The sequence below is a fragment of the Palaemon carinicauda genome, chromosome 16 (genome assembly GCF_036898095.1).
Source record: "Palaemon carinicauda isolate YSFRI2023 chromosome 16, ASM3689809v2, whole genome shotgun sequence".
Lineage (NCBI taxonomy): Eukaryota > Metazoa > Arthropoda > Malacostraca > Decapoda > Palaemonidae > Palaemon > Palaemon carinicauda.
This window is the reverse complement of record NC_090740.1, coordinates 810,592-825,697: the sequence shown is the minus strand read 5'-3', so window position 1 is coordinate 825,697 and position 15,106 is coordinate 810,592. Positions and strand designations below refer to the sequence as shown.

At 31.6% G+C, this 15,106-nt stretch overlaps 1 protein-coding gene across 1 annotated transcript in view; it reads left to right on the top strand.

The window, feature by feature from the left end:
- LOC137655597 (homocysteine S-methyltransferase YbgG-like) overlaps positions 1 to 14,349 on the top strand; it is a 49,540-nt gene extending 35,191 nt beyond the window's left edge. Inside the window, exons 4-6 of the mRNA XM_068389496.1 lie at positions 12,304 to 12,566; positions 13,107 to 13,324; positions 14,151 to 14,349. Coding sequence (XP_068245597.1) covers positions 12,304 to 12,566; positions 13,107 to 13,324; positions 14,151 to 14,307 — 638 coding nt within the window. The 3' untranslated portion in view covers positions 14,308 to 14,349. The remainder of the gene's footprint in view (positions 1 to 12,303; positions 12,567 to 13,106; positions 13,325 to 14,150) is intronic.
- The last annotated feature ends 757 nt before the right edge of the window (positions 14,350 to 15,106 follow it).

Sequence of the window (15,106 nt, the reverse complement as noted above, 5' to 3'; positions counted from 1 at the left end):
AGATATGAATCTCACTCATATAGTTGTGTAAGCAATTGTATTTGCAGCAAAGGAAGAACATTTTGAAGAGAATAATGTTTTTTATTATAAAAGTAGACTCATGGACATCTGCTAGGTAAGCCAAGAGTTTTTTTTTTTCTTGGACAGTAAGGGGAGGTAACTGGTGTTAAAGTGGGTAATATAAGTGATTTAGGACAGATGATATAAGTTCCATAGCTTCCAGTTCTTCATGGTGGAGATGGTAGATGGTTTACACTTGACAATCTACCTCATTCCACTAAACTATTCATGGACATATTCAGCTACAGTTTCATAGCAGTTTTCTGGCGACATTTAGTGTGAGCAGGAAAGGAAGAAGCAAATAAATTTTCAATATTAAAGGCAATTGGTGTAGTCATATAATTTTCTCCCTCACGAGAAATAGAAACTATGCCTTAAAAGCTAACTACAAAACAATAGTAGCCTATATATAATTAGGTGGGGCACTGCAAAATCTGAATCTGTTTTCTGGTGGTGGAAACCTGTGTGTTGAAAGAGGCAATCAGTATTGGATTGGTGCTTATAAGACTTTTGAAAAGGCATAGCTTTATAGCAGATGGCCTGAGTCAGGATGAGCAAATTCTGGGTTTGTAGTGGCATGTAAATACAAAGAACTGTAAAGTTGTTTAACATCTGAGGCATACTGGTGTTGGATTTTCTGATCAAGTTCTCTTATAACAAGCTCATAACTTACTGATAAGTATCTTTTATCTCTGGGGGACTGACTAAAAACTTGAGGTCTTTTCTCTCTGGAGAACTAAAAACTTGGTTTTTACTCTTTGGAGGACTAAAATTTTGGTCTTCTCTCTGGGTACTAAGAATTTGAGGTCTTTTCTCTTTCTAGGACTAAAATCTTGGTCTCTTTGGTTTGGAGGACTAAAAACTTGAGATCTTTTCTCCCTGAGGACTAAAACCTTGAGATCTTTTCTCTCTGTGAACTGAAAACTTGAGGTCTTTTCTGTTTGGAGGTCTAAAAACTTGAGATCTTTTCTCTCTGGGGACTAAAAACTTGGTCTTTTCTGTTTGGAGGACTAAAACCTTGAGATTCTTTCTCTCTGGGAACTAAAAACTTGAGGTCTATTCTGTTTGGAGGACTAAAACTTTGAGATCTTTTCTCTTTGAGTACTAAAAACTTTAGGTCTTTTTCTGTCTGGAGGATAGATAAAAAATTAAGGTTCTCCATAATTGAGCTCAAATAATTGAGAACTATGATTGATGATGTTTTTTTGGAAATACTGGTTTTTTGTTTTGAAAACACACAGTTGTCTTGAATTCATATCCTTTTTATGCAAACACACTTGAAATTTAAACCAATATATTTTGCACAGAAATTAATTTGTAGATTTTAAAATGTATTGATTGTCTTCAGTGCCAATAGATATTCTTACCTTGAAGGGCTAAATGACAAGCTAAAATGTGTAATTTTTATTAATGCTGTCCTACAGTAGTTCTCGATCAAAACTGTTATAAATGTGAATTGTGATAATTCTGTTATCTAAATTTTGTTAACACAGGCATGTTTGTGAAAAATTTCGAAAGATTATAATAAAGAAAACTCCACGGAGTCAAGGCTACAGTGACCCGGGAGACGGGCGAGTGTTCTCAGCATATGAGGCGACCAGATATAAGTCCCATTGTACATTTTGGAAAGTTCCGAACTCGAAGCCATTTAATTAAGAGTTTCAAGTTAGTTAATCTAATTGTTCAGTGAAAGAATGGACCCTTTCCGTTCTTCTTCCTTTCCTTTAAAACATTTGTGTTTTTCCTGTTGATGATGAGTAACAAGATTATTTCTATTATGGTAAACAATGAAGTTATGATTTTCAAGTTTCAAACATTACTTCTTTACTGGTCAAGTTAAGTGTGTTATTAGCTGTTGAAATGTATCAAAACTTTTTATTTTTTATTTAGGTGCAATTCTAATTTGAGAAAAAAAAAATTCCTGTGAAATACTTTTACTTAGATGTGAAGCATTACAATTTATTCATTATTAGTCAATTCAGTTTTCAGTTTATTCATGTTTCTGTAATATTTGTATGAATTTGAAATTTGTACTTTTATTGCATTTTTTGGAAAGTTTCTCATTTCACATTATTTTCAGTGGTAATTTGTGAATTGCAGTATTAGACTTCCCTCCCATACCAGTGCCAGACGTGTTGAATATAATACGAACCCTCCTCCACCCCAGTAACTTTTCATATTGCCAATTAAATTGGTTACCCTACAAGTCATCCTTAACATCTTGCTTTTATGGTACATTCTGATGCATTTCATGGTTTGTGGGCCACCTCAAAAGGGGGTACCAGCTTGTGGCGTAAACACCAACTCGTGTTTAGATATCCATTCGTTCCTTGTACTTGACATAGTAGGAGGGCTAAAGTATCACAACAGCTGCCTTCAGATATCCTTGTGTTAGGAATCCAACAATTGCATTCTATAGACTTTAATGAGCTATGAGATAAGGTAGCCTTGTTATAGGAAATATGCAGATTATTAAGGTACAATCGCTCCAAAAACTATTGGTGCACGTTATGATCAACAATTTTCGTGAGATCTGTAATTTTTCGTGAATGATGGCCAAAACAAATCTCATTTCCCAACACTTGTCATCACCGGTTTCAAAATGCTTAAACAAAAGGGTAATTATTTCCATAGATCCAGATTTAGAAATAGAAAAATATAATTTTAGATAAACAATATTCTTAGATGGCAGTTCTGATTTATCAAACTGATAAAAAATGTATGTGATATAACTTATATTGGGTATGCACTTATGAGGGCTTAGTATTGTTTACTACAAGCAAAATCTTGGAAGTATTCAGTGAAATAAATATAATTTTATAAAAATTTGGGTACTCGTAGAAGCTAGGACTTTAAAGTTTGCTTTATATTTATATTAATACTTATGCAGGTATACCATAGTCAAACTAACTGCAGATCACTCAGCATAGCTAAGAAAAATTTGAAATTTATCTTTTGGTATTTGTGGCTTTTATTTATTTATTTATTTTTTTTTTTGGTTGTTTACTGGGCTCAATATTACATTGTTATTTGTAGAGATTGCCGTGATTAACTTTAATAAATCAGTAGAACATTATCGTCACTTTTTCATGAATTTTTAGGACTTTTTTACATTTCATTTGAGTTTTTCTTCTGTTTTTCTACTTTATTCTTTTGATGTTTTTTCAGTGAAAGTTGAATAAGCATGGTATTAAAATACATACAGTACCTCAAAGTATGGTACGGTAAATGCATTGCTTAAGTTAAATTTTGTTAGAGGAAATATTGAAGCCATATTACATTTAATGAAAATAAGATTTTATCCATATAGTATCTTAATATTAAGTTACGCTTAACTTAAAGTTTACTCATATTTTTCAGTCGTAAAGTAATGAATTTTTATCCGTTTAGCATCTCAATGTCAAGTTACCTTTAACTTGAAGTTTATTCATATGTTTACATTTGTTAACAAAGTATAAAAAAATAATTTTGATATAAATTTATTATTGATGGTACAGTTTTTAATGTCTGTTCAATTTCAAATTCAAGATTTTTCGAAGTTCATTCATTGGTTTAAATGATAAGACTTAAAGCAATAAACTCAATAAACGATCTCAAACTTGTATGTCAGAATCATACGTTCCCGGTACTTGTGTCCAAAGTATTTCGAAATGTAATTCAAAAGACTAGCGTAGTGAAAACAATGCTATTATCCTCATACTGCATATACTAAAAGTGTATTTAAGAATAACAAAAGTACATATTTTTATCACAAAATGTTACCAAATAAAACGAATGCCAATAGTAGAATTATTTTTCTGTAATTTCTATACCATCAGTATCTTTATTGCAATGATAGTCTTAATTTCTTAAGGTGAAATACGTTGATTTAGATATATCACATGCTTTTGAATATCAGTATATACGTATTCTGTTAAACTCGAGGCCTAGTAGGTTATTATAGAACAGTATACAGTATTAGAAAAGAAAGAAGGGATAAACCATCACTTAGGATTAGGAGGTTTAAGAATATACATTTTTTTCACAGTTTTCTTTTCAAAACACTTTCTTCCATTATTTTTTTCCTCTTCCAATTACAGTATTCTATTTTTTTCATTAACAAATCGTTCAGATATCCAGATCAGAACTTTGTTTAATATTCTTGGATTGATTTAAATGTAAATGCAGTTCTTTTTAAGGCGTAGTAATGTGTAATTTCATAAATTGAAAAATCAAACAATTATTCACGAAACGAAAAGCAGTGATGTGAATATTAAATGATTAAAACCGGAACAATTATATAAGGTGGTGTTGCGTAATTTTTTATTTGTTACGTCAGTTGTGTATTAAATGCTCTTATATATGATTAACTGTATTGCAAGATTATCTAATATATCACAATCTGAGAGGTCATTAACAGATCATCCTCAAAAGTTGAAAATTATTAGAAATGGGATGCCAATAATATTTAAAACAAAAAAGTTTTTCTTAAAAGCAACTAATTCTTTAAAAAGGTCAAATTATTATTAAAATTCCAGATTAGAAAGTATACAGTATTAACAAATCATCATTTTTTGATGATTTAAAACTTCAGAACAATACAATGCAGAAGTTAGATTAGCAAGGATAATTCCATGGCTGATGAACAGCCGCGATTTTCCATTAATCAAAGTTTCATTATTCTAATTGAATTGTAGATATGCAGTAAGAATTAAACTGATCTGTATGTGACCTTAAGTTTATCATCATCGGTGGCTTCAATTTTCAATCGCTAAATATAAAGTTAAAAATGCACTCGTGGCATCTTCCAGAAGCTACGTAATTTTTGGAGTTAGCGAATCGATTCAGATATTTACAATATACTGTATATTATATATATATATGTATATATATATATATATATATATATATATATATATATATATATATATATATATATATATATATATATATATACACACGTGTATATATATATGTGTATGCAGTATATATGTAAATTTTATATGTATACATATGTATGTGTATACATGTGTGATTGTGTACATGTGTGTATACATATGTGTATACCTCTACATGTGTGCATACATATGTGTATACCTCTACATGTGTGTATGTGTACATGTGTGCATACATATGGGTATACATGTGTATGTTTGCCTTCATATGTGCACATGTATGTGTGTATACATATGTTTACATATGTGTACATGTGTATATACTGTATATATGTGTACATGTGTATATACTGTACATATATGTACATGTGTATATACTGTACATATGTTTACATATGTGTACATGTGTATATGTATGTGTAGCCTACATGTGTACATATGTGAATACGTGTGTGCATGTATGTGTACACACATGTGCATATATGTACATACATGTACACATGTGTACATACATGTGGACATGTGTACATACATGTACACATGTGTACATACATGTGCACATGTGTTCATAAATGTGCACATGTGTACATACATATGTATGTACACACATGTATGCATACATGTATGCACATGTATACATACACACACATGTATGCATACATGTACACATACATGCAACATGTATCCACATATGTACAATGTTGATAGTTTGCTATTTTAAATTTCCCTGACATAAATTGCCAAAATAAATCTTATGTTTATAACTGTATTGTGATACTGGACTCATTATTATCAGCTAATCTAAAGGGTTAAACATACTGCAAATCTCTCTCTCTCTCTCTCTCTCTCTCTCTCTCTCTCTCTCTCTCTCTCTCTCTCTCTCTCTCTCTCTCTCTCTCTCTCTCTCTCTCTCAATATTAAGTTACAATTCATGACGTAAGATTGTGATCTAAAAGTTATTTTCCTCAGCAATATACCTAGATGTACTTAGTTAATCCCTATTCTATGATAGTAGATGGCCAAATCTAATTATCTAGGAATGTGAGAAATTAGGTTATATCTTGGATAGAAAGATCTGTCGAAGTAATGGTCAGAAAGATCTGTTAGGGAAATAATTTATAATATGATCAGTTGTATTCAGACTTATTTTAGAAAATAATTTTGTTACCTATTTGCTAAATGTCACTCTAGGAAGGACTAGAAATTATTTCTTTAAGAACATTATCTAATAATTAATTTGTGGAAGTTCCTAAGTTCCCGTGTTTATAAGTTTCTGGCTAACTAGTTTAGAATATGAGAATTTCATAAAGAGCACATGGAACACATCCATAATAGAATGCACATTGGAGAATTCCTTTCACAAATATTTCTTTAGGTAACTGGTGGTCCGTGTGAGTAGAAGGCGACTTAAGTCCGATTTGATTATCTCGCTGGTGGAAGAAGCCGAGATAATGAGAATATTCGCTTTGCATCTCTTCCTCTTTACCTGACTCAATCACTTACATGGGATGAAGGACAATCTTGAAGCCGTTTTGGGGTTTGCGTTGTCTTGTCTGCTTTTGCGGTTGCTGGACGGACCTATTGCATCTGAATGGACCATAATTGATGTAGACTTATGGGTGACTTGTTAATAAAGCAAAACGTTTAAATTGTATACATTAGATTTTCGTTTTATCCCTTGCAATTAATTTTTTTTTTTAAAGACATCAGGGTCACTATAATAGCCAGTTTTTCTTAAATGTTGCTATTTTATAATATCCTTCGTAAAGTAAAAATATTAGTGAAAGTAATAAAAATGCTTAATTAATATCAAAGTGACTTAAAAATCGTTGTTAGACAACACTTTTTATGAGTTAAGACTCAATAAAGAAATAATAAAGTCACCGCTCAACTTTTTTACCAGATAACGTTTTCTATGGTTTGAGCAACTGAAAACGAGGAAATGAGAAATGTCGAAAATGCAATGCAAGTACATAGCCTATTATGTGGTTTAGTAAGATCTAAAGGAATTTTAAGCCTAGTTAACGTTAAAACGTAAAACTGAATTTTAATGTTAATAACCAAACTCGTAATTAGATATTCTTGACCTATTTTAATTTGCTTAAATTTACGCTATGCAGTGTGTTGGCAAATGAAGGTTTTATATCTTCTATACAATAATTAGTTATGCTGATTAAAATATTAAGTATAGAATGATTAGAGCATAAATAAGCTATGATCGGTAACACTTGACTCGACCAGTAAAAAAAGTATTGTTTGAAACGTATTCAGAAACATTTCATTTTTTACCGTAATAGAAAACGGGTTAGTTCATCATCATCGGTAGGATAAACTCAAATGTTTTTAGAGGAAATAGAAGAAGAATGGGAAGGGTCCACTCTTTCACTGAACAATTAGATTAACTAACATGAAACTCTTAAATGGCTTCGAGTTTGGAACTTAAGTGTACAATGGGACTTATATCTGGTCGCCTCATATGCTGAGAACACTCGCCCGTCTCCCGGGTCACTGTAGTGTTGACTCCATTTGGAGAAAAAAAAATTAAATTAATTTTTTTTTTTAGGAAAAAAAAATTGTAATCTACCCCTCCATTTTGTTGGTATTTTTTAAAATTTAAATAAAAGAGCCTCCGTAGATTTGTTTTTATTTTTTATTTCTTTCATTGAAGTATTACAAATAAATATTTAAAAAAAATAAATTTATTAGTTACAAACAAAATGCTGCACAAAGCTGAAAACATCAAGACATTTTTGCCATAAAATGCAGCCAGTTTTAAACATTTTCTATTCTTCATTGGAAACTAGTTTTAAATCTAAAATTTTCTCAACCATTCTATTAACCAAATGAGCCACTCAATTAAAATGCCAAGATAGTACAAACAAAGAGAACACAATTCTGAAGTCAAAACTGTAAAGTGCTTATTCATATATATTGACCACAAGATATTTGAATTACTAAGAATCAAATTTTCCATCCATAATAGAATTGAGAAGTCTTAAGTTGTTCAATTCTATGGTTTAGCCAGGCGAGGTTTTTTCAATATCCCCTTAAAATATGACAGCCTACCAAATTTTGTAAGGGAATATTGAAAAATAACCCCTGGCTAAAGCCCAGAATTTGCATAACTTAAAACTTCTCATTTCCGTTATGGATGAAGTTAAACGTGATTAGTTAATCAAATATCTTGTACATAATTTTATAAATAAACCCTTCATATATTGGATTAGCATCACCAATTGGCCCAAACCTGATTGCTTAATGGCCCAGCCAACGGTTTGATATTCAAGATAAACAATTTCTCCTATGAAAAGAAATATAATCAATTAGCTTTTTAAAAAAACTCTATTTCTTATTACTTTGTGCATGATGTATATGTGGGCTAAGAATTCGAGTCTGTCTTTCAAGGCAAATTTTGGCAGATTTTGGTGCAATTCAAGAATAAAAACTAAAGAAGTGACTGTTAGTTTGATTACAATTTTTAAACAATTAAATTATTGTGAGCTAAGAATTCGAGTCGACCTTTCAAGGCAAAATTAGGCAGATTTTGGAGCAATTCAAGAACTATAAAAACTAAAGAAGGGACTGTTGATTCGATTGCATTTTCAAACTTTTAAATCAATGTGGACTAAGAATTCAAGTCGACCTTTCAAGGCAAATTTTGGCAGATTTTGGTGCATTTCAAGACCTATAAAAAGTAAAGAAGCGACTGTCGATTCGATTGCATTTTTTAAAACTTTTAAATCAATGTGGACTCAGAATTCGAGTCGACCTTTCAAGGCAAAATTAGGCAGATTTTGGTGCATTTCAAGAACTATAAAAAGTAAAGAAGGGACTGTTGATTTGATTGCATTTCTTAAACTTTTAAATTAATGTGGACTAAGAATTCGAGTCGACCTTTCAAGGCAAAATTAGGCAGATTTTGGTGCATTTCAAGAACTATAAAAAGTAAAGAAGGGACTGTTGATTTGATTGCATTTCTTAAACTTTTAAATTAATGTGGACTAAGAATTCGAGTCGACCTTTCAAGGCAAAATTGGGCAGATTTTGGTGCATTTCAAGAACAATAAAAACTAAAGGAGGGACTGTTGATTTGATTGCAATTTTAAACAGATAGATTATCGAGGGCTAAGAATTCAAGTCGATCTTTCAAGGTAAAGTTGGGCAGATTTTGATGCAATTCTAGAACTAAAAAAGTTAAAGAACTATAAAAATTAAATAAGGGACTCTTGATCTTATTACAGACTTTTAAACAGTTAAATTGATGTTGGCTAAGAATACGAGTAGAGCATCTAATGCAAAATTTGGCAGATTTTGATACAATTAAGAACCATAAGAAACTATTAGAAAATGATGTTGATTTGATTACAGACTTTTGAACAGTTAAAATGACGTGGGCTAAGAGTTCGATTCAATATTTCAAGGTAAAATTGGGAAGATTTTGGTGAATTAAAAAGCCAATAAACTAGAAGTGAAAAAGACTATTGATTTGTTTGCAATATTTATACAATTGATTTAATGTGGGCTAAGAATTAGTCAATCTTTCAAGGGAATTAATGTGGGCTAAGAATTAGTCGATCTTTCAAGGGAATTAATGTGGGCTAAGAATTGGTCAATCTTTCAAGGGAATTAATGTGGGCTAGGAATTAGTCGATCTTTCAAGGGAATTTATGTGGGCTAAGAATTAGTCGATCTTTCAAGGGAATTAATGTGGGCTAAGAATTAGTCGATCTTTCAAGGGAATTAATGTGGGCTAAGAATTAGTCGATCTTTCAAGGGAATTAATGTGGGATAAAAATTAGTCGATCTTTCAAGGGAATTAATGTGGGATAAGAATTAGTCGATCTTTCGAGGGAATTTTTGGCAGGTTTTGGTACAATTAAGAACTAATAAACTATAAGAAGGAATTGTTGATTTGATGGCAGATTTTTAAATGAATTGAAATTTCAATTGTAATTTAATTTGAAAATAAGTTAATCTTGAGAATTGATTTTAGGAGATAGGTAAATTTTTGGAAATATAAATCACGTAAGGGAAAGAGAAAGTTACTTGATGCAAAAGCTGCTGTATGGTTTTTATGACCAAGAGTTGGATATTTTATTTTCCCGACTAGACTTAGCTGCTAAACCCAAATGAATCATACTAATGTCTTAAATGGGGTTACATCAAATGACTAACCATAAAATAAGTTTTGTTATTTGAAACAAAGTAATGAAGAAATGGATTTTAGGGAAAAGCAACTTCACCATAAATACTTTTCATTGGAGAATTAGTTTTTTTCAAATAATATAAAACCGTGGTCTAGACACTTAAGTAATCAGTTTCACCAATCGACGATGTCAAAATACTTGGTGAACTTTGCTGCTTCAGTAAAACTTATCACCAAAATGCAGTTGGTACTTCATAATTATATTCTCTTTATTTGTACTAATCAGGCATTTTGATAGCAAAGTCTCTCCTTTGGAAAACAGTCGTTGAGCAATGGAAGTTTTGAAACTTCACTTTCCTTTGGAGGATAGAAAATGTTTAACTTCTTGTCTACATCGAAAGGCAAAAGATGTCTATGATCATGTCTTCAGCAGTGAGCAGCGTGTGTTTGTAAACTTCGTCTTTCTGATGATGTAACTTCATATAATCAGACGTCTTTCCATCAAGGGCCAATTATTTTGGTATCTTGCGTTGTCATTCGAGGTCAGGAAATGTTAATTGATGTTAAGTGGCCTTTACCATTCGTAACCTGTAAGATAAAAGGCATAATTAATAACCGCTCTTTCATAGAAAAATTAAGTAAATTAAAACTGCAAATAAAAAATGTAAGGTCTATAGCCTATACGGGAGACATTCCCAGCGAAATTAAGCAAATTAAAAATTCAATTAAAAATGAAAATTGGAAAAAGTTTATATAAGGGAGACATTCACACTAAAATTCAGCAAATTAAAACTACAAATAAAAAAAAATTATAAGAAAGACATTAAAAATTATTGACTTGTGCATAATCAGTGGGGAACAAACCAAAATTAAGCAGATTAAAGATATTAGAAAAATTAAAATTCGAAAAAGTTTATATATGGGAGAAATTCAGCAAATCAAAACTACAAATAAGAATAAAAAAAAAAGTTTATAAGGGAGACATTAAAATTTATTGGATTATGCATAACCAGTCAGTGGGGAACGAACCAACTAAAAATACAAGGATACTAAGAACAAATTATTTAATTAAGTGTTATAAACCCTGTAAGGGGTCGGCAGGGAAAAATAGCCTAGAGAAGAAAGTTTATAAGGAAAACTATAAGACAAGTAATGAACAATTAACATATTTTAAGAGCAATAACAACATTGAAATAGACCTTTCATATATATAAATTATAAAAAGAGACATGCCAGCCTCTTCAACATAAAAACAATCACTGCAAGTTTAAACTTTTGGTATTTTAATGTCATTTCAGGAAAACAGGAGGAAAGTTTATAAGGAAAACTATAAGACAATCAATGAACAATTAACATATTTTAAGAACAATAACATTAAAATAGACCTTTCATTTATAAACTATAAAAAGAAACATGCCAGCCTCTTCAACATAAAAACTATCACTGCAAGTTTGAACTTTTGGTATTTTGATGTCTTCAGGAAAACTGGAGGAAAGTTTATAAGGAAAACTATAAGACAAGTAATGAACAATTAACGTATTTTAAGAGCAATAACAACATTGAAATAGACATTTCATATACATAAACTATAAAGAGAGACATGCCAGACTATTCAACAAAAACAATCACTGCAAGTTTAAACTTTTGATATTTAAATTTTTTTTAATTGTTATAAACCCTATAAGGGGCCAACAGGGAAAAATAGCCTAGTGAGGAAAGTTTATAAGGAAAACTATAAGACAAGTAATGAACAAGTTGTGGAATGATCTTCCTAATCGGGCAGTTGAATCAATAGAACTTCAAAAGTTCAAAGTTGGAGCAAATGTTTTCATGTTGACCAGGCTGACAAGAGTCTTTTTATAGTTTATATATGACATATCTGTTTTTGACGTTGTTAATAGATTATATAGTACATATCTGTTTTGACGCTGTTACTGTTTTTAGAATGATATATTGTTAATTTATTCTCATCATTTATTTATATCCTTATTTCCTTTCCTCACTGGGCTATTTTTCCCTGTTGGAGCCCTGTTGGGGCTTGTAGCATCTTGCTTTTCCAACTGGGGTTGTAGCTTGGCTAGTAATAATAATAATAACATATTTTAAGAGCAATAACATTAAGATGGATCTTTCAAATATAAACTACAAAAAGAGACTTATGTCAGCCTGTTCAACATATCAATCACTGCAAGTTTAAACTTTGGGATTTTAATGTCTTTTCAGGAAAACGATGTTTGGTTGCTGGCTCAATTGGACCTTATGGAGCCTGCCAGGCGGACATGTCCGAGTATCATGGGAAATACGTTGACACCATGACTAAAGAGGAACTCATGGAGTGGCATAGGCCTCGAATGAAGGCTTTAATAAATGCTGGAGTCGACTTTCTTGCGATCGAAACAATCCCTTCCTTAAAGGAAGCTCTGGCAGTTCTGTCACTTTTAAGAACTTTCCCAAATGCAAAGGCTTGGATGTCATTTTCTTGTAGAGTAAGTACTTTCATTGTATTGCTGGCATCTCTTTGTATACAGGTAATATTTATTCTAATGTTACTGTTCTTAAAATATTTTATTTTTTCTTGTTTCCTTTCCTCAATGTGATATTTTCTCTGTTGGGGCCCCTGGGCTTATAGCATCCTGCTTTTCCAAGTAGGGTTTTAGCATAGCAAGTAGTAGTAGTAGTAGTAGTAGTAGTAGTAGTAGTAGTAGTAGTAGTAGTAATAATGAATAATAATAATAATAAATAATAAATAAATGATAATAAATTAATAATAATAAATAAATAAATAAATAAATAAATAAATAAATAAATAAATAAATAAATGAATAATAATAATAATAATAATAATAATAATAATAATAATAATAATAATAATAATAATAATAATAGTAACACTGTAAAACAATTTGTACAAAAACATACATCCATAGATACTAATATATGTACTGTCATAATGTACTTAGATGCAAAATGTAATTTCTCTCCATTATTCTAATATGTTCTAATGATTTGTTTTTTATTTTCAATAGGATGGCCACCACACCAATTATGGAGACGACTTTAGTGAAGCTGTTAAGCAGTGCTACGTGCAGAGTGAACAGCAGCTGATTGCTGTTGGAATGAACTGTACACCACCAGAACATATTGCTTCACTTTTAGAACAGGCCAATGTTACTTTGCCTCCACCAGTTTTGTTACCTCGTGTGGTCTATCCTAATCATGGTGAGAAATGGCTTCCAGATCAAGGGTAAGGCATTGTTGATCTTATAAGTATTCATGGTACTTGTTTATTTGAACTTCAGTTACATATCATCATCATCATCATCTCCTCCTACGTCTATTGACGCAAAGGGCATCGGTTAGATTTCCCTAGTCTCTAACTTGAGCTTTTAAATCAATACTTTTCCATTCATCATCTCCTACTTCACGCTTCATAGTCCTGAACCATGTAGGCCTGGGTCTTTCAACTCTTCTAGAGCCTTGTGGAACCAAGTTTAAAGTTTGGTGAACTAATCTCTCTAGGGGAGTGTAAAGAGCATACCCAAACCATCTCCATTTGCCCCTCACCATGATCTCATCCAAATATGACAAAGATATAGTCAGAGATATACTGTACATTAAACCATGCCATTTGAGATTTTGTCCATTCTGTAGTTAAAGAAAATAATTACAGATTAGTACAACCTACTGCATTAGAACAAAGAGTTGTACTTATACCATGCTGAGAATGTTTTTATTTTATTTTAGTGCAGGCTAAGCTTCATATTAATGAATGAGTAGAAAGTTTTATGGAAATATATTTTTTATACAAACTAACCACTTACAGATTTGCCTACACTTGACTAAGTATTTATTTGCCATACGTCAATGCAAAAGAATAGCATGATAAAAAAAATCTCAGGAACATTATTCACCCACTACCAGTAACTTTTATTTTTATTTTTATAGAGAATTCTAATTTGGATATTTTGTAAATGGGTTTGCATGAAACACCTAATAATGTCTCCTGAAACTATTTTGTAAACATAAAATTACTGTATATAAAGATATTTTCTACTTTTCATTACTCTCAGATTGGAAGGAGCAAGTCAAGAATGGCCATTTATTAAGGAAATTCCAAGGTGGGCATCGCTTGGTGCTACAGCCATAGGAGGATGTTGTGGACTGGGCCCCAATGATTTGAAAAAGATTGCTTCAGCTGTCGCAGTGCTACCATATTTACACGAATGATTATATCTTTGTAATTCATATAATTATATTATCTTTATAATCCATATAATAAAAGTCATATGAAAAATTGTTCCTACTGTTTAATTTATGCTACTTAAGTTTAATATTTTTCAACCTGAATACGGTTTAAGGTAACTATTGTCCCGGAGCTTAGAGTTTGTCTACCGAAACCATAATATCTCAACAGAAAATGATTAAGACTAGATTGTATATCATTTTTCCTATTTAGTATAAAGTTTAATATTATCGAGCTGAATATGGTCTAAGCTGCATACCTACGATACGAGCTAAAATTAAGAAATTTTGCCTAGAATTTTGGGGTCGTCTTATCTGTAGGTCGTCTTATACGCTGATATATACGTTAACTATTGTCACGCAGCTTAGAGTTTGTGGACCAAGACCATAATATCTCAACAGAAAAGGAAGAATGATAGATTGAATATCATCCTGACATAGCCACAAAGTACCATGCATTTTGCTAAATTGATAGATTAGATAGGGGATATGCAAAGGGAAACTGATAAGAATAAACAGATGACCCAGGACAGACATTGTGTTTTCTTTAAAAGAAACATATTACCAGCTAGGCTACAGCCCAAGCTGGAAAAGAAGGATGCTATAAGGGCAAGGACTTCATCAGGGAAAGCCCAAGTTGGAAAAGAAGGATGCTATAAGGGCAAGGGCTTCATCAGGGAAAGCCCAAGTTGGAAAAGAAGGATGCTATAAGGGCAAGGGCTTCATCAGGGAAAGCCCAAGTTGGAAAAGCAGGATGCTATACGACCAAGGGCTCTAACAGGGA